The sequence below is a fragment of the Cyprinodon tularosa genome, unplaced genomic scaffold, assembly GCF_016077235.1.
Source record: "Cyprinodon tularosa strain WSP-4 unplaced genomic scaffold, ASM1607723v1 ctg287, whole genome shotgun sequence".
NCBI classification, from domain to species: Eukaryota; Metazoa; Chordata; class Actinopteri; order Cyprinodontiformes; family Cyprinodontidae; genus Cyprinodon; species Cyprinodon tularosa.
Genome location: NW_024038993.1, coordinates 23,759 through 48,992, shown reverse-complemented (window position 1 = coordinate 48,992; position 25,234 = coordinate 23,759). Strand labels below are relative to the sequence as shown.

Here is a 25,234-nt window from a genome sequence, read left to right as displayed (position 1 = left end):
GTCCCCTTAAGAGCCATCCACCAGTTCACCTCCCCAAAGTCTTCCCCGCACCCCACTGGGAGCACAGAAACTAGGCGACAACACAGAGTGCATTCTTACTCGCGTATTTATAACATCTGACAAGTTCTTTTTTTCGCACCAGCCTCAGAAAGCATTTTAGTCTTGCACCGGCCTTTTCTTAGCCCATGTTTATATTTCCAGAGTCTGGGTTAAATATGGATTACGGGCAAGCAGGAGGCTCAGTGGTCTCCCCAGAGCTCAAATTTAACTTTAAAGCTTTATTATTCACACAACTGATCATTTTTCTTTATGGAGTTGGGCGTTACATGGTGGAAGTGGCAAAAGAGGCAATAGTTGGGCAACTACAGAGGGAGACAATGTTAGCAAAATATTGATACCAGAGTTGGTTCTAAGTGAATAAGTATAACCTGGAAACATTACATTTACAAAAGTGAGTAAGATACTTTTTACTGTATAGATCAGTATGGGGGGGACGGGTTTTTTTTTAACTCCAGTGGTGGTAGGTTCATGTCAACTGGGTGTACAGGGGTCATGGGAAGCAATGACGCAGAAGCCTTGCTTCATACTACACGAGCTACAACTAATGTGTGGGAATTTTTAGCCCAGCAAAGCTTTGGCCATGCTCAAGATTTTTTTTACAACATTTATCTGGTTTTTCCTGGCTTTTTTCTCCCCCACCAAGAGGTTAATGACTAAACACAGCTGAAATGATGGGGAATCTGTATTTTACCACAACTTTTAGCCATGGTCAGGATCTTCTTTTAAAGTTTGTTCTTCTTGAGACCATCCTTCTGGTGTAGCATAGTTTGTGCAGCATTTGTTGGTTTATATAGACTTGATTGGACTTTATCAAAGTCCAAACGACTACAAATCCTGGCCGGATTGTTAAATGTGTTTTTTGTAACTGATCTGCAAAATGAAACGCAATAACAATGCAAGACAGTAAACCCATGTTAACATGAAGGTTTGCATTTTACAGCAACGTAACTAAAACACTTAATAGCTTAATAGAAATAAAATTGAAACATGAATGGATCTTACTGAGAGCAGGTTTGACACAAATGTTCCTCTTTTTATGTAATAAGAATGCATGTTTGGTCAAATATATTGAAACAAGTTTAAGTGTTTGTGTGTTTTAATATCCAGTCTACAAGTCGCCTGAGTACGAGGCGCTGGGCTTTGAGCTGACGGTGGAGCGGCTTGTGTCCATCGGTTATCCCCAAGAGCTGCTCAGCTTCGTCTACGATCCATCATTTCCCACCAGGTGAGAACAACCTCAAATGTTTCATTAGCTTTTGGGGTTAATGGCAAAGTTTTTTTTTCTTTCCGGCTCATCCATTTCACTTTTTAGCCTCTGAATCTCTGAATGGGTTGTAAGATAAACCTGAGAATTAGGGTTTAAAACAAAAAACTAAATATGAAGTCAGTCGGACGGCTTCGTCTAACTCTGTGCGGTCTGAAGTATCAGTAGTCCTTCAGATTAATTCACATTTTGCCACATTATAACAAAAACATGTAAATGTTTTACTTTAATTTGAGATAGATACTCAAAGTAGCTCATGATTGAGAAATGGAAGTAAAATCATAAATAGTTTTCTACAAATATAAATGTTCACAATTATTTACTACTGTTTGTTGGTCTATCATTAAAAAACATTGTTATAAAGTTCCTTAAAACTTTTGACTCCAAAGCCAGAAATGTAGAAACAAGTTAAAGCAATGTGAATGATTTTGGATTTGTAATGTATTTAATGAGCCTTTATGGAAAATAAGTAGGTAAACACCCCTTAAAAAAAAAAAAACGCACACACAAAAAAGGTTCGTAAGGAGTTTTCAAACAAGTAGAAAATCCATTTAAAAACACATGATGACTGATAGAATCACAAGAATCATGTGAGAGAAAAATCCCATTAAACTTAAACATGAGTCGACGTTTTAACAAAGAATGTCAAACGATTTCCAGACGTCATCACACACCTTATCTTTTTCAAATTTCTAATCCCATAGAATGTTGAGTAATGTGATGCTGTGGGCGGGGAAGCTTCTTTGCATTTTGAGAGGATAACAATGAGCCAAAAAGGTTGAAAGGCAGTACCTCTGTGGGAGGATTTTAATATAATTTTCCTCTTCTTTTCAGAGGCCTTGTGTTTGATACCATGTATGGAAACTTGCTGAAGGTTGACGCTTATGGTAATATCCTGGTTTGTGCCCATGGATTTAATTTCTTTCGAGGGTAAGCTGGTTTTGATGCTCTTCGTTTAAAATCTCTATTTCAGTTACAAAAAATAGGATTGTGAGCTTTCTCTTCTCTCCTTGTACCCCTTCCAGCCCTGATATACGTGAACGATATTCGAACAAGTTTATCCAGCGGGATGACACAGAGCGTTTTTATATCCTTAACACACTCTTCAACCTTCCAGGTGAGGGTCAAGGAAACTGTCCCCAGATTATTTCTCATCCTAAAAACTCGGCCTCACCTAATTTTCTTCTTTTTTTTTTTTTTAAAGAAACCTACCTTTTTGCTTGTCTTGTGGATTTTTTCTCAAACTGTGACAGATACACAAGGTAAGAAACTTCCTTTTAGATTACATCTCATGTAACAGCACAAGTTCTGCATGTTGACATAAAGACATTTGCAAGCCACTCAGGGGGAAAAGCAACTGCCCTAAAGCATGGGAGCGTCCTGGTGTCCTAAAGGCTAATATCAGCTTATTCCAATTAAAGGCTAATCCCCTTGGACTTCAGTCAGACCTGTTTATTCTTAATAGAATTACAACATTAATATCAGATGATAAACAAGCATGGATCCTTTAAAAGATTAATAGCAGTTAAAGGAAATCTTACTAACTGTCCACATAAAATAAAGCAAAATAATCTTCAATAATCATTTTTTTATCCCTTCTGTAAAAGAGGATTAATGGCCTGTAATTTATCTTTAATTTTTTTGTGGATGTAATCTGGAATGGCTGCATGTCCTTTGTCCTCTGAAACCTGGTTGTTGGTCTTTTAGGGGGAGATTGCTTTCCTGTTTGGCTGGGGACCCTCCAACAAGGGAAGGCTATCCCATTTAAAAGCAAACAAAAAGAAACAAATGTAATGTTTTCAAAGACCCTCTGTAAATATATGGCCTGTCCGACGGCTGTGCGCGTGTCTCTCTCTCCTCCATTTTCCCAGCTGTGAATCGGGCTTTAAAAATGGTGACCTCTTCATGTCCTACAAGAGCATGTTCCAGGACGTCCGGGACGCGGTGGACTGGGTTCACTTCAAGGTAAAACCAAAACAACTGCAGTTTGTTCTTGTTGTTGTTGTTGTGATTTTTTTCTCTCACATAAATCATACCTGAAGTTAATATGATCGTTTTTATTCTATTTGAATAAACACGATCATAGAAGGTCTTTAGGGTTATTTAAGTAAATTTGAACTCTATATAAAGATTTCTGTAGATGCCTTAGAAAAGTTATTTTCATCCTGTTAACCCTTTACTATCTTGTATGTCGATTTGAAGGAGCTCCTTTTTTATCTGTTAAACCAGGTATTGATGAATAAGTATCGAAGTCTTCATATATGATCTGATGAGAAATGGTCAATGAAAAGAAAACTACTGATCAAAATAGGATTTCATAATAGTCTCATTGTGAAAAGTAGCAGAAATAAGAGGATTTGTAGCCTAGTAAACGAGCCCCACCCGCCAGCGGCCAAAATAATTTTTGCCTACGAGTTGATGGATAACACCTTTGATCTCCCATTTAGTCTGGTTTATCAGGCTAGAGGATTTGTCTTATCTAAATAAATGGCCAAGAATGTGTTGGTGCATCAAAAATACACATTCAAAAAAATTTTTAGCAAATATTCTCAGTGTGTTTTTCCATTATTAAAACTAACCAGATAACACTCAAAGGTATAGTGCAGGATTTTTTGTGAAATTTCTATCCACTCTTTTAAAAAAAGAAAAAAAGAAAATGCAGATGCACAACACTGTACCCACTCCTGAGAGGGAACACCTATTAAAAGTGTGTGAGAGCTCTGTTTAAAAGTTGCTGTGTGCATCACTCATACAAGCTTACTTTCCAAAAGAAGTTTTGCTATTTTTCCACTATGTCAGGCTCACCACCGGTAAGTGAAAATGGGGACGAGCACTTAGGACGGACTTATATAAACCTATCACCAGAATGGTAAACAATTAGGAGGACCACTTATTTAGATGATCCACCCTGAAAAAGAACATCCTCCACTTTACCTTAAGTGTTGTATTCTATGACAGCACTTGAACTTCTCAGCTGTTTATGCAGAGTAGCGAAGGATGTTTAACGTACCGTTTACAGTTATAGTGATACATTTCTTTTCACAATAAAAATGTTTTATTTTTATTTTATTTTGTCTTAAAGATAATTCAAATAATGAATGTATCCATAAAACAGACTTTATTTTTTTTTTCTTCGGTGGGGGGTTGAGAAATGTAAAGATTATGCTTAAATGTGGTCATTGTGGGATGTCTAGTACGGAGCCCCTCTGGTGACTTGGGCAGAAATTTTTTTTGAAGATGTTAAGTTGTGGCCACAACTTACTAAGTTGTGGCCAAAACTTACTAAGTCGTGGCCACAACTTAGTAAGGCGTAGCCAAGAGATAGATAAGTCGTGGCCTAAACTTACCATCACTGGACTTTCGCTTAGTTTTTCTTTAAACATTTTGACACCCATCAGAGAGTCTGCTGGTAGACCTGGATGACCGAGAATTTGCACAGATAGTTAATTCAGATAAATCTCTTCAGGTGCTTAAAAAAAGTAAACAGAACTGCCCAGATTCACCTATGGATCCTTAGCAGCTCCCCCCCAGAGGTTCAAATTCACATTTGTACAATCACCTGAATCAACAGAATTCACATCTCATCTACTTGATGAGATGTGTTTCTTTGATTTATTTATTTATTTATTTTTTTTAGTTATCGTCACTTGTAGTTGTGTCTAATTTGTGTCCTATGTTTTCTTTGCAGGGAACCCTGAAGGAGAAAACGGTAGAGAACCTGGAGAAGTATGTGGTGAAAGATGTGAGTATTTTGTACTCGGCACATATCCTCTGGTTAGAGAGAACACATTTTGTCTCTCATTCTTTGTGAAGATAACTAAGCTTCTTTCCTCTTCTTTTTCCCATCAGGGGAAACTCCCACTTCTCCTGAGCCGAATGAATGAAGTAGCCAAAGTTTTCCTGGCTACTAACAGCGACTACAAATACACAGATGTTAGTACAGACCGACTGTCAACTTTTTAGGCAAACACAAAAAGATGAATGACAAAAAATTTTTAAATTGTAATGTTTTTTTTTTTTTTTAATCTCTTTTGTCACAGAAAATTATGAGTTACCTGTTTGACTTCCCTCATGGCCCCAAGGTGAGATCATTTAGATGAAGTTGCAGATAAACCGTGAAAACGGAAAACATTATTGCACCTTTATGTGTAACTCTTTACTTTTGCTCTTTTGGATTCTTACCTTCTTTAGCCTGGTACTTCTCACCGGCCCTGGCAGTCTTACTTTGACTTGATCTTGGTGGATGCCAGAAAGCCTCTCTTCTTCGGGGAGGGAACCGTCCTCCGACAGGTCGACACGGTGAGCAGGACAGAAACTCTTTTGGTTGCTGTTGTGTGTGAGATTTTGAAAGTTAAAGCCATGCCATATTACTTCCTCAGAGTTTGGATGATTCAGCAGGTTTAATTGAATAGATTTAAAACATTTTGGTCAAAATGTGAGAGAAATCTGTGCAGCCATTAAATATGAAAGTACAAACTGCTTTCAAGCTGGTGATAGTCAATTTACAGATACACTTTCAGTTATTTCTGCTATTTTTATTTCATTTATTTTTTTTAATCCAGACCACAGGACGCTTAAAGATAGGCACCTACACAGGACCTCTGCAGCATGGGATCGTGTACTCGGGAGGTGAGCCTTACACCCCTTCACTTTTTCAGTTTTACTTCTTTTTCCCTTATTTTTTTTTTTTTTTACAATAAAAGCAATCCTTCTATGTAACTAATGAGAATATATTTACTCCAAGGCTCCTCAGACATTGTGTGTGACCTTCTGGGGGCCAAAGGGAAGGACATTTTGTACATCGGGGACCATATATTTGGAGACATCCTCAAGTCTAAGAAGCGTCAGGGATGGAGAACGTTCCTGGTTATCCCAGAGCTGGCTCAGGAGCTGCACGTGTGGACCGACAAAAGCTGTGAGTCTGAAGACAAACATTGACAAAACTCTGATGAAAAAGAAAAGTCCATATTCAGCTATTTTTTTCTCAAGTTTTGTCCTCGGTACCATGAAAACCTAAATATACCGTATTTTCACGACTATAAGGGGCACTTAAACGTCTTTTTTTTTCCTCAAAATGTGCGGTGCGCCCTATGGTGCGGTGCGCCCTATGTGTGTTGTAACTGCGACTTTTGAGACCATCTCATTGAGGAGATGATGAAAGAGTGGCTGAATGTAAGGAGACCAGGTGTTTTTTTTCCACTCATCATCATCGCTGTTAATATGTAACTCCATGCGTGCCCATCTCACAGCTGATGTGAAAAACATGGGGAAACAAATTAACGCTGTGCTCGCTGTTCAACCGCTCGACATCGGTGTGAACCGGACCCAGCAGGTGCAGCAGAAGCAGCGAGTTTACATGCAAAGTCAATGGTTGACGCGCGTATAGGCGCAGCAAAAGGTCCCGAGCGCGTTTTGAGCTGCAGGTGCAGCACGTCGGGAGCGTTTAAGCATCTGACGCACCGCCAACGCGCTGCTGCTGCTCGAGATGGAAAAAATTGAAGTTTTGCTGCTGGACGCGCCGCATCAACAAATCAGAGAAGCTGATCTGGGAGCTGACAGCGAGACAGACACAGTGCTCTGATGACATATGATATTAACGCAAATGAAACGGGCTGGATGGATGAGGAGATGATGAAAGACAGGTGTATGTGAGGAGACCAGGTGCTTTTTTCCACGCATCACCATCGCTGCGTGCCCATCTCACAGCCGATGTGAAAAAAAAAGGTGAATCAAATGAACGCTGTGCTCGCCGTTATCCCGGGGGGTCTGACAAAGGAACTTCAACCGCTCGACATCGGTGTGAAGCGGCCGTTCACAGTAAGGCTGCGAGCGGCGTGGGAGCGATGGATGACAGACGGAGACCACAGTTTCAGGATAAGTGGAAGGCAGCGCCGGGCAGATTACGCCACCGTTTGCGGATGGATTGTTGATGCTTGGACTAACGTGTCTGCTGGCTCTGTTGTTCAAGCTTTCGCAAAAGCCGGCATTATTTCTGAGGAGCTGCGCTGCACGGAAAGTGACTCTGACAGCGAAGAAGGGGAAATTGGCATGTCTGATTTAGCACAGCTGTTTAATTCAGAAACAGAGGATGATGACTTTGATGGGTTTGATTAATACTTTGTGATAAATACATGAATAAAGCACAAACATACTCAGTTTTGCTCCCGCTCTATTTTTCTACCTGAAAACTTAATTCAACAGCAGCCTCTGGGCCGGGTCTCCTCCTCTTCAGCGCGGTGGCTGGCAGGTGTTTTTTCATCTAAATAATCTAAATCTTGCAGCTATATTTGCTGTGATCAGGGGGAATAAAGTAGTTTTAATATGTTTTTAAGTGAGAAAGTCCACCTGAAAACTTAATAATTGCAGTCAGTTCATCCAGATTATCTATTTCTGTCGGAGCCGCTCAGACCCCCACATACCAGCGGTGCACCGACAGCAGAAATCCCTTCAACAGCAGCCTCACCGCGGCGGCTGGCAGGTGTTTTTCATCTAAATAATTTACAGTGCAGGCACCAGGATACCGGCAATAAAAGCGAACATATTCCGTCGGCAGGTTTCAGGATTTTAAGTTAATTTAGGAGTGATCACAGCGCTGTGTCATCTGCGATGTGTCTGTCTCATGGCCAGCTCGCAGGTTTGATTAATACTTTGTAATAAATACATGAATAAAGTCAGTCATACTCAGTTTTGGGCCCGCTGTATTTTTAAAATACGCAGTAGAGCTATTTAAAGGTAGTAGAGGACATGTACCTGTATATAAAAAATGCGCCCTATAGTCCGGTGCGCCTTATGTGTGTGTTAAATACAGAAATGGGACACATAATTGAGACTGCGCCTTTTAGTACGGTGCGCCTTATGGTCGTGAAAATACGGTAATATACAATCTGGCTTGTGTAACACAACTGAAGTGCCAAGATACCTGTGCATCCTGAAAACAACCAGAGGTTTCAGCGGCTTTTTGTCAACACAAGACTCAGACAACCCAGAAAGTTTTAGATGTTAGAAATCTACTTTACACTGATCATTGATCCTTAGAACCAAAGATGTCTTTTCTGTATTCATAAAACTTGCTCCAAAGTAGAAAACTGTATGTAGGCACTTATTAGCGCTAAGTAAAAAAAGTTAATAATGTTGTTCCTGAAGCTTTTACGTTTCATCTTAATTAATTCAAACATGGCTGGGAAAAATACAAATAAGCAGTTACAGATTTGACAATGGTCTGTGGCTGAAACGTTGCATAATAAAGGTTTAACAGAGTGTAGTAGTGCCCCCTCCTTTTTATTCTATTTTTTTTCCTCCCACCTGTTCATGTTCTGTTCAAGATGTGTGGAGTTTGTTTAGATCACAGATAAATATTCAGATTTACTTGTAGTATATTTAAAGTTACCAATTTAAAGTGATTTTAGGGAAATAAACTACAATTGTGTATAGACAGAAACTTGGTATTGTAAATGGGAGAAAAATGATCGAATATGTATGAAAGGATTGGTGCCAGTTTAAGAGTTATTTCTTCTGGCAATTTAATGGTGTGATTTTATTTTTATGGGAAGAGTTTGAACTTTAAAGGGTTTTTATGTGGACATTTTAGAAAACCTGAAAAATAACGATGCTTTTATAAAAGAAGATGTTAACCTTTCATATATACCCAGGCCAGCTGACAGCTTTACTAGCCTGCTTCTGTGTCTTAAGGACCAAACTTAAGGAGATAGCATTATTTGGGTTTCTTTGTTTTTCCAGGCTTTTTGTTCATCTTAATTAACCCTTAATGTCATAACAAAAAACTCTTTATATTGTAAAGTGTTTAATAAACTCAAAAGAAAGCCACATGTGAAGCCTAAATTAATTATTTCTAATGGAGTAGATGCATAGAGAAAGAAACTGAAGGAGCATCAGGTTTCCTTCTGCATTTGCTGTGCATTGTCTCCAGTTTAGAGGCCATGTTGTTTTTTGTTTTATTATATCAATATATTAAGAATATATTTATATAATATAATAATATACATTAACAATATTAAGGAATAGATGATGAAGTTTCCATTAAAAGACTACTGATTACATGAAAACAGGATGATGTGGCTAAAGCGGAAGGGCTGACACTGGAAATGAAAAATTGACCCCTCATTTCGCTCTTTGATGTTTTCCAGCACTATTCGAGGAACTTCAGGGCTTGGACATTTTCTTGGCAGAGCTTTACAAGTAAGAGCTTCCCCCTTTTGGACTGATTTCCTCCCCCTCCTCTCTTTTCGCCGTCCCACTCCTCTTGTCCTGACATCATCGACTCTGCTGTACTTTGCTCCCTGCTGCCTGTTTGAAGGCATGCAGGCTGAAAGAACAACAGGGTCAATAGGGTGAAGTCTGGAGGGGTCGCCTCATGCAGGCCACCCGATAACTGGATTCACTGAAAGTGTATTTATAGCCTGCCACAGCTCGCTGTTACACCACCTCTTTGACTTCCTACATTTTAGATAACTGATATGTGTGTCCTCCCCATCCCTTCAGCCTGTCCTGATCATCCCCCCCCCCCTTCGTCTTTCCGCAGACATCTGGACAGCAGCAGCAACGAGAGGCCTGATATCAGCACCATTCAGAGAAGAGTCAAGGTACAGCCTCTGTCACTGTTTATCCCGCACCTGTTCCCTTGCCTTTACCGCTATCTGGACCTACAGCCTGTTTGGAGAGTTTTACGGCATCTGAGATTAAAAGCCCCCCATCTCATTGACACTCCACGCAGCTATATATATATATTTTTAGTTTGACTAATTTCTTTGATTCTTATATTAGTAAAGCATTTCTGTTTCTCTCAACTTTCCTCACTCAGAAAGTCACGCATGACATGGACATGTGCTACGGCATGATGGGTAGCCTTTTCCGCAGCGGCTCCAGACAGACTCTCTTTGCCTCCCAGGTGATGCGTTACGCTGACCTGTATGCCGCCTCCTTCATCAACCTGCTGTATTACCCCTTCAGCTACCTGTTCAGAGCCGCACACGTCCTGGTGAGTTTATCACCATCAGAGGAGGATTTAAGGATTTGTCTTGACATTTTTAGGTTTTGTCATCTGTACCAATAGCAATAAGCTGCAACAACTTTTATTTTACAGTGACGCTTCTTATTAGTTTTTGATTTCTTCTTTATTTCCACAAGGTTCTTATTTTATTCTGCACAGCTTTGACCAAATTAAATCACCAATGGATAATATGTGATGAGAAGATAACATAGGGCTGTGTTGTTAAAGTTGGTATTTTATTTACTCTGCTCCATCCTTAGACACTACATTCAATAGAAAAACTGTTTTGATTAGTTAAATATCTTCCGCTATGTGGACATTTTATGAAAATATATCAAATACCGTATATTCTGGACTATAGAGTGCAACTCACTATAAGCCCATTAAATGTTTTGGAAAAACTGTAAACCTATACATATATAGGGACGAAAAAGAATGCTAGCTCATGTTAACTTGTTAGTTCGCAGCAGTAAGAGCTTCTACTGAAAGATCGGGTTTCTTTAGCTCTTTATTTCAGGTGTTGAGATCAGACTTTTTATTGGTTCGGCAGCTTTAATGCAGCAAATAAATGTCAAATGTTTGAATTCAGGACATTGGTATTCTGTTGTGCCTGCTGCTAGCATGTTTAACAGCATAACAGTGAAAATTAATCCCATGTTGTCTAATAATTCTACCTGTTGGGAGCATATATATAGTAAAGAGAAATGGTCATAGCACTGATCATTGAGGTAACTGAAATCGATCAGATAAACAAGATTTAAACCAGTCTAGAGCTGTTCATTTAATTACTACAAAATATTCAAGTCTTTCTAAAATAATGTTGATATGATCAACTGTATCAAATGCAGCACTGAGATCTAAGCAGACAATTACAGATACAAGTCCATTATCTGAGGCCATGAGAGTATTATTAGCGACTTTCACCACAGCTGTTTCAGTGCTATGATGAGCTCTAAAGCCAGACTGAAACTCTTCAAAAAGTTCATTATGGTGTAACCTGAATAATAAGACTACTTTACTAATACTACTATACTGGTGTTTATTAACTTGTATTACTGCTATTATTAATTTCTAGTTATTACATTTATTTTTCATCAGACTGGTGAAATAAAAACTGTCCAGTTTCCATTAACTATATATGTGTGTCTGATGTTCCTAAGATGCCTCATGAGTCGACGGTTGAACACGCCCACGTGGACATCGACCTGGAGTCGCCCCTGGCCACTCGTAACCGCTCCCAGTGCAACGATTGCAAGGACCTGGAGTGCAAACGCAATCACCTGACCCGCTCCTTCAGTGAGATCAAGCCTCCCAACCTCTTCCCCCAGACTCCTCAGGAGATCACCCACTGCCACGACGAGGACGACGATGAGGAGGAGGAGGAAGAGTAATGAAACATCCTGCAGAGTTGAGCCACGTTCCTGTTCCTGTCGCCTTATGTTTCCTGTAGAGTGGAGTCGGGATCTCTCTCCGAGGCGGGAAACGCCTCCTCAATGCGTGTGTTTGTTTGTGTGCTCATATTTACAGTAAATATACATCAATGCACACGAACAGATTAACGCACACATGTGGGAGAAGAATATCACGCATGCTCGGCTCTCTAAAACAAAAAACGCCACCCTGAGTAATCTTCTCATCAGACGCTAATTTTTTATAGTAGTTTTGTAACCGAATCGTGTTTACGTTGTAACCCTGCAAATTCAGCTATACTGTAATTCTAACTATGAAACAAGCTACAGGGAACGCACTTTACCATCAATTGGAGCGCTCATCTGAGTGTTCAAAACAGACTTTTTCTGATGTTTGGGAACAATGGTCGGCTTTTTATCCACTTAATTCATTCTAACTCTTACTGAAGGGAATGTAGCATCCTGACAGGCATTAGGGGTCAGTTTTACTAAACCTCAGCAGCTCTGAAGCTAAAGCTGGTGTCGACACAGACCATTATGCATGGGCTCGAGTGGGGAGTGCTGAGGACAGAGTATTGTAGCTGCATTTTCTCCTTATTCTCTGTAAGAGCCCCGACATACTGTGGTGTTTATGTAACTAACCACGTGTCACGGTTGCATCCCAAGCAGGCTGACCTGCAGTATTTCATTTTAGCTCAGGCTTTTATGAAGATGAAACTTGAACATTGCATTACACTATAAAGAAGTAGAGCTGATTTGCTCGGTCTTTCATGGTGCCTAGACGTGGAGCTTTTCAGTGTGCAGAAGGTGTTGGCTTGTTTAGTGGTTTTAGGATGTTTTATTTCCACACGTATAAACTTCTAATCATTTCATAGGAGGAAATATACAGACTTTCTGATGACAGTATTTTTCTGTCTGCCTCTTAACACTGTGATTATTTTATTATAGGCTCGGTTCAGGCTGCGGTACCTATCTTTGATGATTAAAAAAAAACAAAACCCTTCTAATTTTTAATGATTTATTTAGAGTAGTATCAATGTATTAAGTCCCTGTGTTTAATCTTCGGTTAATTAAAATATACTGGAAAACAAGGTTTCAGATATTGTATAAATCCAATTTTAAAGTAAGGTTAGTGCTGATTCTTGATAGGACAACATTTTGCTGCTCCTCCTGTTTAGACTGAGCTGTACAACACAGCAGTGTCAGCATTTTAAAACACAGACCCACACTCTGCAGTGAGCTTTAAGCAGTCACTGCAGCAACCTAACTTCCCACAACACGCAGCTCCAAAAGCTGACAGACACCTACAAAATGTTCAGTCTTTAGTGATGTTGTTATTCCAACCACTTAATCTCTCGATTCTGTGATGCTGACTTCTGAAGGGAAGCATCTACTCTGGTATATTTTCCTGTAAACAAACAACTCCTAGTAGAGAATAAACAAGTAATTAAAACATGTGCTTTTAGTTTTTTAAAGCAGTAATCTTCTAACACCTTTACTTTTCAAATTTTGGTCAGATCACGTAAAGAAATTGGCTGTGATTGTGGTAAACCCTACAGCCACAGACAGGAACAGAGGTAAAAACAGAATTTACCAGGTGCTGATCTGGGTTTTTTTATTTGCTTTAAAATCACTAAACACACGTTATTAGAATATTTAACAGGTTCAAAGTGTTCATTTTTAGTTGAAGAGTTATCTATTAAGTTAAAATCAGGAAAAAAGCCAGTGACTCTGACCTCTAAGTAATGCCAAGGAAACAAGTTAATCTTGTTAAAACAACTCAGTACTAACATTTGAAGTAGAGAGATTAGAATCCCTCTTTTTTTCCCCACTGATTTTACTATAATTTCATTTATTATCACACAGTAATATATATGTTCAGCACTAGTAGGATAATGTGATGCTTTATGTTTTTAAAAAAGCAATAAAATCACATTACATTGTCTGTCCAAACTCCCAGTTACACATAGGGAGAAAGTGTTGGTGGGAAAAATAAGCTTTCAGGGGTTTAAACCTGGGTTTAACTCTGGTTTAAACTGGTTTTAGTGTTATTGTACTAAAAGAAAATTGAACTTCATTTTTTTTTTCTTCATTAATGCCGTTTTCTCAGCCTTTGTTGTAATTGTTGCCTGTCAAGAAAAGCAATAGAAAGTGCTGTGATATTTTTTTATTCTTTTCACTAATGTTTGGTTTGGCCTGGCTTTGGTTTAGAGAGAAGTGAATGTGTTTCAGCTTAATGTAACTCTACTTTGATGTTGTTGGCAAACATCTGAGCTTTTTTCTTACCAAAATCTTTTTATATTTTCCTGTTTTCTTTTTAAATTTTGCAGCTGTAGAAGCCTATAATGGCAGCTGCATAAACTGCATATTGATGCAGTTGATATCCAGTCATTTTCTCTGAAATTGAAACATGAAATTATTTTTTTTTTTTTTACCATGTCAGCATAGTTTACACACATGAAACACAGAAAGCCTGTACAGATAATCTTAAATTTGATAAAATATGGTTAGTATTGAAGTACATTAACTAATGCGTTAGTTGAGATTTTTCTAAGTACTTTTAAAATGGTCTCCGCTTACAAAACTGTAGATTTTTTTTTTTATTATTATTTTACTCAAAATAACATTTGTCTTTCTTTTTTAACCCTACTGCAGAGGTGTAACATTCAGTCCTTCCTAATAAAGCCTAATCAAGAGTTTTGCAGCCTACATTAGATTTTTATTCATTGTAGTGTTGCTAGGATACATTATAACAGCCTTCTCTCATTTAAAAAAAAACTCCATCTTTTGTTTTTCATGCATATCAGATGATGTTCCTCTAAGCAGTGTTTGTTTCCTGAAATCTTCCTTTTGGCTGTATGTTAAGATAATTATACGAAAATCTAAAATAAAGATAGTTTTTCATAATATTTGGTTCTAGTTTGGTTGATTGTTTGTTAAAATGATCAAATGTTCCGTACACATAAAGAAGATATGTAGGTGTTGTCTTAACCAATTTACATGTCACTTGTATGCCAGGTTAGCTGCACAGGGAAATGTTTAGTTTCCATTGACTAAAAATACAGGAATAAAGATTCCTGATTCCTTCATTGTTTACTCTTGCAACATTCAGAAAATTTAATTCTAATTCTAAACCGTATCTTCTATGTATTTCCTCCTGGTCAATCTTCTATTCATTGAAGTAATTTGTCCAGTGTGTGCAGAGCAGAAGCTTTTCTGACTCTGCCTTTATTTAAGCCGACTCAGCAGAACCTCTGCATTCCCCTAAGTCACAAGGCTGATCAAACATTAAGAATGACAAATGGCTTTATCGTTATTAAAATTTGACTCAATTGTTTTATCAGATGTAGCTCTAGAATCAGGGCTTTTCACCTTGAGACCTTGTAATAATACAACATATTACTAATTACAAGTTAAGTGAGTAGTAGTAAAAGATCAATTTAACCCCACTGTTAAAAGTGCTATTTGAAAGTGTTTTTATCTATTAAACATATTCCCATTTTATCGCATAATGACTACAAACTTCCAAGTATTTTATTAGGATTTTATGCTATGCGGTATTGTAAAAGCAGAGCAAAAAGAACACAGTTTTAAAGGCAGACACTTAACTGAATAATTTGAAGCTGACATTCCTACAGTACTTAAAATCAGAGATGGCAAAAGTACTCACTTTCCGTACTTGAGTAAAAGTACAGATACTTGTGTTAAAAAATACTCTGGTAAAAGTGGAAGAACTGATTAAACTTCTTTACTCTAGTAAAAGTACCAAAGTACAGGCTTGTAAATTTACTTAAAGTATAAAAGTAAAAGTAGAAACCATTTTTTTCATGCCGTTGCCTACATTTTAAATGGATGTCTGCCAATAGGACTAGATCTCCGTTGTGTTCATTTTCAATCATCTCGTCGTCCATACTACTATGCTAACGCCACCGCCACCAAGCTGCAATGATTTGCCGCGAATGAATACCGCCGAATCTGTCGATTCATCTTGTAGTGGTGCGGCAAATGCAACGTAGATTCCCATCCAATTAGATTGAATTTGGTATTGATGACGTGAAAAATAATAACGGTAACTCCATTGAAACGATTCAAAACTAAAGTAACAAGCCAATATTTTAAAATATAAGGAGTAGAAAGTACAGATATTTGTGTAAAAATTTAAGGAGTAGAAGTAAAAAGTCGCCATAAAAATAAGTAGTAAAGTAAAGTAAAAATATCAGAAAAATCTACTTGAGTACAGTAACAAAGTATTTGTACTTAGTTACTTCCCATCTCTACTTAAAATTCAGTGCAAACTGAAGTCCTGATAATTCATGTGATTATTAAACAGCTTTGTGATATTTAATCTCAGTTTGTTAGGGGACAAAAATTATGGTTGAGACCTCTTGACTAAACCTACTAAGACCAAACTAAACTAATGAGCTACTTTGTACACATAAGGAAAAGCAAATGAAAATAGTTGGAAACTATTTTCAGTGAAATAAAGCAATGACACCACAGTTTCACATAAATCTCATGTTTGAGAACCAATATTGATCGTAAAGAGTTTTGAATGAGGTAAAATTAGTATTTGATTAAGGTTTTAATTAGTGTTAAAACTCTTACTGAAATGAAATGTCTTAACTTTATGAACAGCAGCTCATAACATATTTGCATTTGGTTGCCTACCCTATAGTCAACATGAATTTTGTGGCTTACATTAACAGTTAAAAACATGGAAGAAATTAGAAATCACCCAAACTCCCAAATTGTTTCGCTCCAAATGCTTTCCCTAACCTTACCAGACCTGTAACCTCTGATTTCCATTTGAAAGGCTGAGGCGTCTCCTAAGTTCAGAAAAGCTTAGCCTTGGTCAGCAGCCACATGGCCTAACCGGGGGACCAGGTGTGTCCTTTGCTGGTGTGCACTCCTCAGGTCCGTTTCACGAAGAAGCTTTAATAAAAACTTGAAGTTTGTTAACGTGATATCAGGGAAACTCAGACTTTTCTGTTTCATGAAGAGAGTTTACTCAACCCATTTTTCTGTTGCCGTCGTAACATTCTCCCCAGACCTAACCTGGCTGCTAGCAGGTTTTGTTCAGTAAACTCAGTGTCTCCACTCTCCTTAAAGCCAATCATGTTTTTTCCCCCTGATTCAGTCAGCTGAGTTTTGTCGTAGTTTTGTGCAAACAATAAAAAGAAAATCATTTACTAGATCCATTACAAACAATAGGGGTTAAAAACACAAACAAAGCATGTCCTATTGATGAGGATATAGTTAAAAATGAGCAACATTAATTCACAGAGAAGTGCATATTTATAGTGATAGGGTTCTCAGAGCGGGTATAGATGTCCTTTATATTCAGAAAGTTATCTTTATGAGTGCAATTGTTTCGCCTCACAATCCATCACATACATCCAGACGTTTTTCATCCTCACATTAGCAGCATAACACAAACAGGTATTTAATAGAACTTGATACTGGTGAGAGCACATTGATCTCTTTGATAACAGCATTACAGAAAACAACTGCACAGTCAGACAAGAATCCCTAAAACCCCATGAGACGATACACAGGTCCTACCTACCAACGAAATCATTCTTCAGCTGTTGGCAGGTGATTGTTCTGAAATTGAATACCCACTACCATTCAACCAGTGAACTAGTCCATCCATCCATCCATCCATCCATCCATCCATCCATCCATCCATCCATCCATCCATCCATCCATCCATCCATCCATCCATCCATCCATCCATCCATCCATCCATCCATCCATCCATCCATCCATCCATCCATCCATCCATCCATCCATCCATATTCTTCTGTTTATTCCATCTGGTTCTTAGTGGAGCCGGTCCCAATCTTTGGCAGTCTATGGGCAAAAGGCGGGGGTACACAGGTCGACATACAAAGAAAAACAACCATGCACAACCCTAAATACAATTAAGAGAAGCAAATTAACCTATCAGTCATGTTCTTGGATGTTGAAGAAATCCTGAGTACCACGAGAGAAACCCTGCATCCACTGGGAGAACATGCAAACTCCATGCAGAAAGACCCCGGGCCGGGAAACAAAGCCGGAACATTCAAGTCCACTGCTTTTTCATCCACTAGACCAGAGGTTTTCAACAGGGGGTCCGAGACCCCTAGGGGGTCCACGGAGGTACTGCATGGGGGTTGTGAAACTTTTGGTCGATGAGTCTTTTTTTTATATTTGCCCCTGCAATTTTTTCCACTAACTGAAATTTCTTTCAATCCACATTAACATGAATTCAACACACTGTAGTAAACAGATAAATGGAGGCAGAAGATGTATTTCAGTCATCAATGCACACATTCAGCGACACACAGGAGCTCTTTCAAGCTGGGCACCGTTTCATTCACAACACCTGTCCCATCAACCAGGAATCAGAATCAGAAATACTTTAATAATCCCAGGGTGAAATTACTCCATCTTTAATAGAGTGACTATAGGACCACTTTGATATAACACAATTTCATACAATATATGTAATTAGGGGGTCCCCGCTCCATCTCGCCATCAGTTTGGGGGTCCTTGGCCTGGAAAACGTCTAAGACCCCTGCACTAGACGATCTGAAACTCATTTAAAATGGTGTAATCACTATAAAGTGCCCTATATAGTGACAATATATAGCCCTAATCACTATATAGTGCCCTATATAGTGATTAGGGCGGACATTTGGACACAGCCAAAGAAACTGCCTTAAGTTCAGGAAGTAGTTGATTTGTCACAGAGCCCATTTTTACTCGTCATAATTTGTATTATTTTGAGTATGAAGAAATTCATTTCACATATCAAAAATACACATTCAGTCAAGCTGATCATGAGGAAACATCAACTTAAAATATGTAAACGTTTCTAGGTATATAACGCTTAATTCTGACTAGTACAATTTTGTTTTTGACATTCTGAAATTCAGTTTGTGCTGCAAAAATGTAATTGTAGGAAATCTGTTATTACTGTTCCAACAAGGAGTGTTATTTTTACCTGGAAGAATCCTATTTTAGTGATTTGCAAATAAAACAACAGAGAGGAGAGTGCTTTTAATAAATATTAAAACAACCTGCCACAGCAGACTTCATTTAAACTGATGCATTAACTAGAGCAGTGGTCTCCAACCCTGGTCCTCAAGATCTACTGTCCTACAGATTTTAGATGCATCCCTGCTTCAACACAGCTGAATCAAATGATTGATTACCTTTTCAAGCCATTCATTTGATTCAGCTGTGTTGAAGCAGGGATGCATCTAAAATATGTAGGACAGTAGAGCTTGAGGACCAGGGTTGGAGACCACTGAACTAGAGTAACAGTCTTCTCCTTTGCCATCTTCCTCTCCTTTGCAACTGTAGTGCTGTTGCTGTCTTTTAAACACATTCTCCAATATATTTTTTTTAATTTCTGCATTAAAATCTCTAGTTCCAGTGGGGTGAAATGGGCACTTCGTCTTCCCTGTTGTCATGGTGACTCGTCAAATCAGGGCTCCACTGATAATGGTTTTTCATATTTGTTACGCATGTGCTAAACTCTAAATGGGCCTACTCAGAGTTGATTAGGTACACAGACAAAGAAGAGGAAAAGTAGCAGTCCCACAGTTCTTATAAAAAAGCACACAATGGCAGGGCCTCATATTGCCCTGTAATGGGTCTCTATGGGAGTCTTCTGCAGAGAGACTGCAGCCTTGAAGGTAGTATAGTTGTCAAGACCACACCAACCGAGACCAAGGAGGACAGAGACAAGGCCAAGACCTTTAGAGATCGGGACCAAGACAAGGCAAAGACATTATATGGTATTGGTCTTGTCTTGGTTTTGACCTCTAAAGGTCTTGATGCACTCTACATTAACTGTAATGGGACATTGGTAGAAAAAAACATGGATTGTTCCAAGGGGCACCAATCAGAGTTTGGCGCCGGTTGACAATATTTGAGTTTATAGTTGACCAAAAACCAAGTAAGGGAGAAAAATAACCTATGGAACAGATTGTGGACCCACAAAGTAATTTTGCATTTTGGGTGGTATGCAAAAAGCTTTGTGTGGAGGAAAACAGAACATACAAAATAAACATGATGGTACAAGTATCCTGTTTGTTTGTTTGCAACATTTGCTTAATCTATAGGAATTCTTTTCTTCAACAAAGTCTAAAGTCTAGACCTCAAATACTGAGAATTAGTACCAAAACTTGAGACATGCTGTTTGCAGACACTTTTCATTGAGTGTTAAAGCCCAAGGGCTTTACCACCTTCTCTCCTGTGGTCGTTTAAATTACTGTGTTTTCCACTGGAAGGTTTCCTACAAGGAAAACATTTCCAGTTGCTCATCAATGCTGCATCCCTCTACTGGTGAACTTGGAACATCTTTTAAGGCAAGGCAAGTTTATTTGTATAGCACAATTCATGACAATTCAAAGTGCACCGTGTAATCAAACAGTAAAATAGAAGGAAAAAAAGCAAGTAAAGACAACAACACAATAACGGCAGGCAGTTTAGCAAATAAGATGAACAGAAAACTTAAACTGATACCTTAGTTTAACTTCAACAGTCAAAGGCGGCTCTAAACAAATGGGTTTTTATTTTGACTTAAAAGGCTTGCAGAACTTTTACAGTCTTCTAGAAGTTTGTTCCAGTTAAGTGGGAAAAGGAACTAAATGCTGCTTCTCCATGCTTGGTTCTAGTTCTGGGTGTACAGAGCAGACTGGAACTAGAAGACCCGAGTGGTCTGGGAGGTTGATACACTGGAAACAAATCTGCTATGTATTGAGGTGCTGATTCAAGCAGTTATTTATAGAGTAAGAGAAGGATTTTAAAGTCTATTCTCTGAGCTACAGGGAGCCAGTGGAAGGACTTCAGAATGAGGCTGATACGCCCTACTTCTTAGTTCTAGTGAGAACACGGGCGGCAGAGTTTTGGATCAGCTGCAGCTGAAGAACTTTTGAGACAGACACTGTTGCAGTAATCAAATCTACTAAAGGTAGGTGCATAATTTATTTTTCTAGAACCTGCTCGGACATTAGTCTTCTAATCCTGGAGATGTTCTTCAGGGGATAAAAGACTGACTTTAGTAACTGCCTTTATGTGCCTCTGAAGGTTCACGTCTGAGTCCATCCTGACACCAAAATTTCAGCCATAATAAATGGTTTCTAGCTGTAGTAGCGGAAGCTGTGTGCAAACTCTGGATCTCTTCCTTTGTTCCGATGGTCATTACCTCAGTTTTGTTTTTATTCAGTTGTTGAAGATTATGGTGCATCCACATATTAATCTGTTCTATCTTATATTAGCATCTAGCCATTGCTCTGATGGATTCATGCTCACCTGATTGCATTAAAAACACCAGCACTCCGACAAAAGATTTCTCTAGCGTGGGCCAACAGGATTGGCAAAAACTCCTTAACCTTAACTTGAAACTTAACCAAAGCCCAGTTGCCTCCTGTTATGGTCTGTTTTGAGGGTTTCTTGAAGTCCTCCTTGGTCTGTTGTGTATTTCATCTCGAATAGGACGCAAAAGGCATCAGAATTTTTAAGTCCTTTACTGCTGTAGCCTACATCTGAGATGTCAGAATAAAGTCCCTTATGAGATGACGTCCTTCTTATTTTAGATGTGTCCCTACTTTAACACAGCTGGATCAAATGACTGGGTCCTTTGCAGGACTTGGTCTAACTTGACTTCAACTGAAGAGGTAATTAAGCCATTTGATTCGAGCATGGTGGACCATGTCGACATCTAAAGGTTGCAGCATACCATCCCACTGAGGACTTGAGATTGACATCCCTGCTGTGGATGTTGGAAAGAAAGTTCTCATTACACTCCAACCAATTAGATGCGTTTCTTATACGGATTCATTGATTTTTAGAATCAATGTTATCAGCAGAGTGAATCATTAATTTCAACAAAATTTCAGCCACAAATCTCTCATATAAAACAACAATGAAGTTCTTTGTGCTACAATTTTTATATGTCGAAAAGTCAGGAATTTAATGACAAACTGTTACTATACAGCTCAAACGCCAAAAAGAGGTACACTCGATTAGATAAGTGCAGGAACATGAGTTGCTGGTTGTCGTGTCCTCAACCTCCATTGCCTTGTTGGAGTCAACATTCAGATTAACTCCTTTCCTAAATGACCACAGAGACAAGAAGGCTTACGCTGACTCTTTACTGAAGCCAGTTGGAGTAGGGTAAAACTGAAAAATAAACATACACACTTTCAGAAATAATACACAGTAGCAACCAATACAGCACATAAAAGTGCAATAAATTTGCTCCAGAGAAATAATTAGCTCGGTGCTGTAAAGGCACTTATAAAGAAATATTGCTTTATACAAATGGCTCAATTATTCTTTGTCCACAAATATCCATTGCAAAACTGAACACATACCAATGGTGCTTTTAAAGACCAACTAAATCGATGTTGAAGTGTTACTGAGAGAAAACCATACTTTGTGTTCTCCTGCCTGGTCTGCTTTTTAAGACATCATCAGAAACTCTTAAATGTAGTACAAAAATACTGCCAATAGATGACAACAACTAAGCACTTCTACAGTATAAATCTGTGAAATGTCAACAAACTGACATGCAACAACACACTGGTAGAACTGGCAAAATAAATGTAAAGTCCAAAAGTACACCAGTATAGCACAATGGCAGAAGGCTTAGTGCAGCCACACTGCAATCATATCTCTCCTATCTTGGCTTCTCTTCATTTGTTAAATCAAGAATAGGATTTAATATCCTCCTTCTCACATATAAAGCCTTAAATGGCCAAGCTCCATCTTATATCAGAGATCTGATTGTTCCTTATGTTCCTAGCAGAGCACTTCGCTCTCAATCTGCAGGTTTACTAGTGGTTCCTAGAGTTTCTAAAAGTAGAATGTGAGGCAGATCTTTTAGTGATCAGGCTCCTCTCCTGTGGAACCAACTACCAGTTTTAGTCTGTGAGGCAGACATCCTGTCTACTTTTAAGGGTAGGCTTAAAACTTTCCTTTTTGATAAAGCTTATAGTTAGAGTGGCTCAGGTTATCCTGAGCTATAGGCTTAGACCCCTGGATTACATATAGGGACCCATATTTTATCATTCTATCTCCCACTCTGCAGAATCTGTTAGTTCACGTTATGCTCTCTGCTTTTTCTCATAGTAGCTTTGCCTCGTCTCGTCGATGCAATCAACTGGTTTTCCTTAGATAGAAGACTTTAAATAAATTTGACTGTATGATCTGGTGAACTGTAAAGTGCCCGTAAAGTACCAAAATACCTGAGAAAACAGTGACCACTGGTGATTACTATCAGTAACTTCATTTTGAAGGGGCTCAGCTTAAAGTTTGTGATGAGAAGAATTAACAGGCAGAACACATAACATCATGTAAAAAGACAGGCGAGGCCATGAAGTTATGCTTCTTTCCAACACACATAGGGGTTTCTTGAAAATCATCCCCCAATACCATCCCCTGTAACATTTTATAACTAAATGTGTAAAATTTCTGCAATATATTAACAGTAATAGCAAAAATATTGCCTTTTTACTGTGGGTTTATGGGTAGCCTGAGTAAAATAAGTGTCCTACCATGACTATGAAGCTGACCCCAGTGGGAAATTTGTCTTCTGCATTTGTCCCTAACTATGTAGGGGTAGTGATAGCCATTGTATATGGGTATATTGGTATATGCAACCGAAAGCAATGCAGGGATGGGAAACTTAAAAGTTTATACTTCGTCCCATTCCTTTTCGAACAATTTGTTATGGTTTATGTATTCATTGTGTTGTGTTGTATTTACACATCTTATATTGTTTTGTTGTTCGAATAAACTAAACTGAACTGAATATGGATTGCTTTATGTTAATAAACTAATTGGGCTACGTATGCTTAAAAAAAAAAAAAAAAAATCCACCATCCCCCTTCTTTTTTTTACAACTAGAATACCGCTGTAAGGTATTGTCAAAAATTATCTAAAGACTAGAAACTAGAAATTAGCTATAAAGAAAAAAAAAATAAAACCAACATGAGTCCTTTAAAACATAATTATTTAATCTTTTTTTATTGATACCATTGCTCCACTACAAGAGGAACAGCTTTTCTCTCTGAAGCAGACTTTAACAAGAACTTAGCAATAAATCTGGTGATTATTTTATGGAAAGATAATTTTCTAAGCATCGCAGGGATGCAATGCTTAGAAACCCTAACAAAAAATCTGGTGGTTATTTTATAGAAAAATAAATTTCTATAAAATAATGATAATAAGGCATGGGGTTTTGATGTTTTTTATGAATTTTGAGGTAAACGTATGAATTCAGACTCTTTTATGTTTTTCAATAAGAAAAGTCAGAGTTCTGAGATTAAAGGAACTTTGGGATTAGAATGAGAATTTAGAAAAAAAAAGTCTAAATTCCTAAATTAAAGTCTGTTTTCTAAGATAAAAGTCAGAAAAGGTCTTATTTTATTTTTTTTGGTGAAAACTCTTCCACAGGTTTATGGCTAGAACACCAGCTTTAACACTGTCTTTCTGTACGATTTACAGTGACATATCTCTCTCCACCATTAAGCAAAACCCCTTTTGACATCAAGTCTGTAGGATTAACCATTCCCCATCTATTCACATAATGATCTTATTTTGAAGGTATGGAAAAAAAATGTATGCTTATACTGGGTTTATACTCAGGGCTATTCCAGCATGCAGCCACCTTGAGCAGTGAAGTTTTTAAACTTATTAAACATACAATTTCTCACTACTTCCAAGTTAAACTAAGTCTTTTCTTCTAAACAAAGTTACCTTGGTCGAAGTCGTCTCAAATGACCTAATAACCTGTAACTCTGCTATCAGTGAGGACAGCATTTCAATTTCTAACTGTGCATAAAATGGTTTTGAAGGCTGATAGTTGTTATCATACAAAAGTATCTGTCTTGAATTATAATCCACTGCTTGAATTGATTGAGCAGCCTCTGCCGCAAAAGGGATTAAAACTGCAGTCAGACAGCAGGACTGAAACAGGCGGCTACAGGTTTGCTGCTGGACAACTGATTATTCTAACCAGCTCACTGTTAAACTATAGAGCCAAACTGCAAAAGGTAAATGTGCCATAAAAATGTTAACTTAAAACATCAAAAACCAATTATAGCTGTTATATTATTTATATGTGCTTTTCTTGCACTGAGGTGTTTCTTGATATCTCAAACTGTACCCTGTCAAGGTCAAAGTGCGATATATGCTTTTTTTCCCTCTCCCTCCCCAATGTGGCTCCCATCTTTCCACAGAACTAAAAGGCAGCCCCCTAAGGAAACTACCGAAAGAATGCGCCCATCGGCACTTGGGAGTTTGCCTTTTGGAGAACTGCCCACCCCTGCAGGGCTTTCCTCAGGGGAGGGTGTCTGATGGTAAACAGCTGAGGTATACTACTGAGGAAGCCTCTTTAAATCAACTTTTCTAAATAAGACGGCCTCTTTCATTCCTCATGTCAGATTGCAGAGGACATCTTGTCCAGTGTATGTGAAACTGTGACTTGTATTA

General features: G+C 38.3%; 1 protein-coding gene across 3 annotated transcripts in view; it reads left to right on the top strand.

Annotated features, from left to right (window-relative positions):
- Window positions 1-14,546, top strand: part of nt5c2b (5'-nucleotidase, cytosolic IIb) — a 30,054-nt gene extending 15,508 nt beyond the window's left edge. For all 3 annotated transcript variants that reach the window (XM_038290699.1, XM_038290701.1, XM_038290702.1), the window contains 15 exons: window positions 1,168-1,285; window positions 2,159-2,254; window positions 2,350-2,441; window positions 2,529-2,586; window positions 3,196-3,289; window positions 5,013-5,066; window positions 5,174-5,257; window positions 5,365-5,406; window positions 5,516-5,623; window positions 5,887-5,953; window positions 6,069-6,239; window positions 9,469-9,520; window positions 9,864-9,924; window positions 10,143-10,319; window positions 11,492-14,546. In XM_038290699.1, the coding sequence (XP_038146627.1) occupies window positions 1,168-1,285; window positions 2,159-2,254; window positions 2,350-2,441; window positions 2,529-2,586; window positions 3,196-3,289; window positions 5,013-5,066; window positions 5,174-5,257; window positions 5,365-5,406; window positions 5,516-5,623; window positions 5,887-5,953; window positions 6,069-6,239; window positions 9,469-9,520; window positions 9,864-9,924; window positions 10,143-10,319; window positions 11,492-11,722 (1,505 nt within the window). In that variant the 3' untranslated portion in view covers window positions 11,723-14,546. The remainder of the gene's footprint in view (window positions 1-1,167; window positions 1,286-2,158; window positions 2,255-2,349; window positions 2,442-2,528; window positions 2,587-3,195; window positions 3,290-5,012; window positions 5,067-5,173; window positions 5,258-5,364; window positions 5,407-5,515; window positions 5,624-5,886; window positions 5,954-6,068; window positions 6,240-9,468; window positions 9,521-9,863; window positions 9,925-10,142; window positions 10,320-11,491) is intronic.
- The last annotated feature ends 10,688 nt before the right edge of the window (window positions 14,547-25,234 follow it).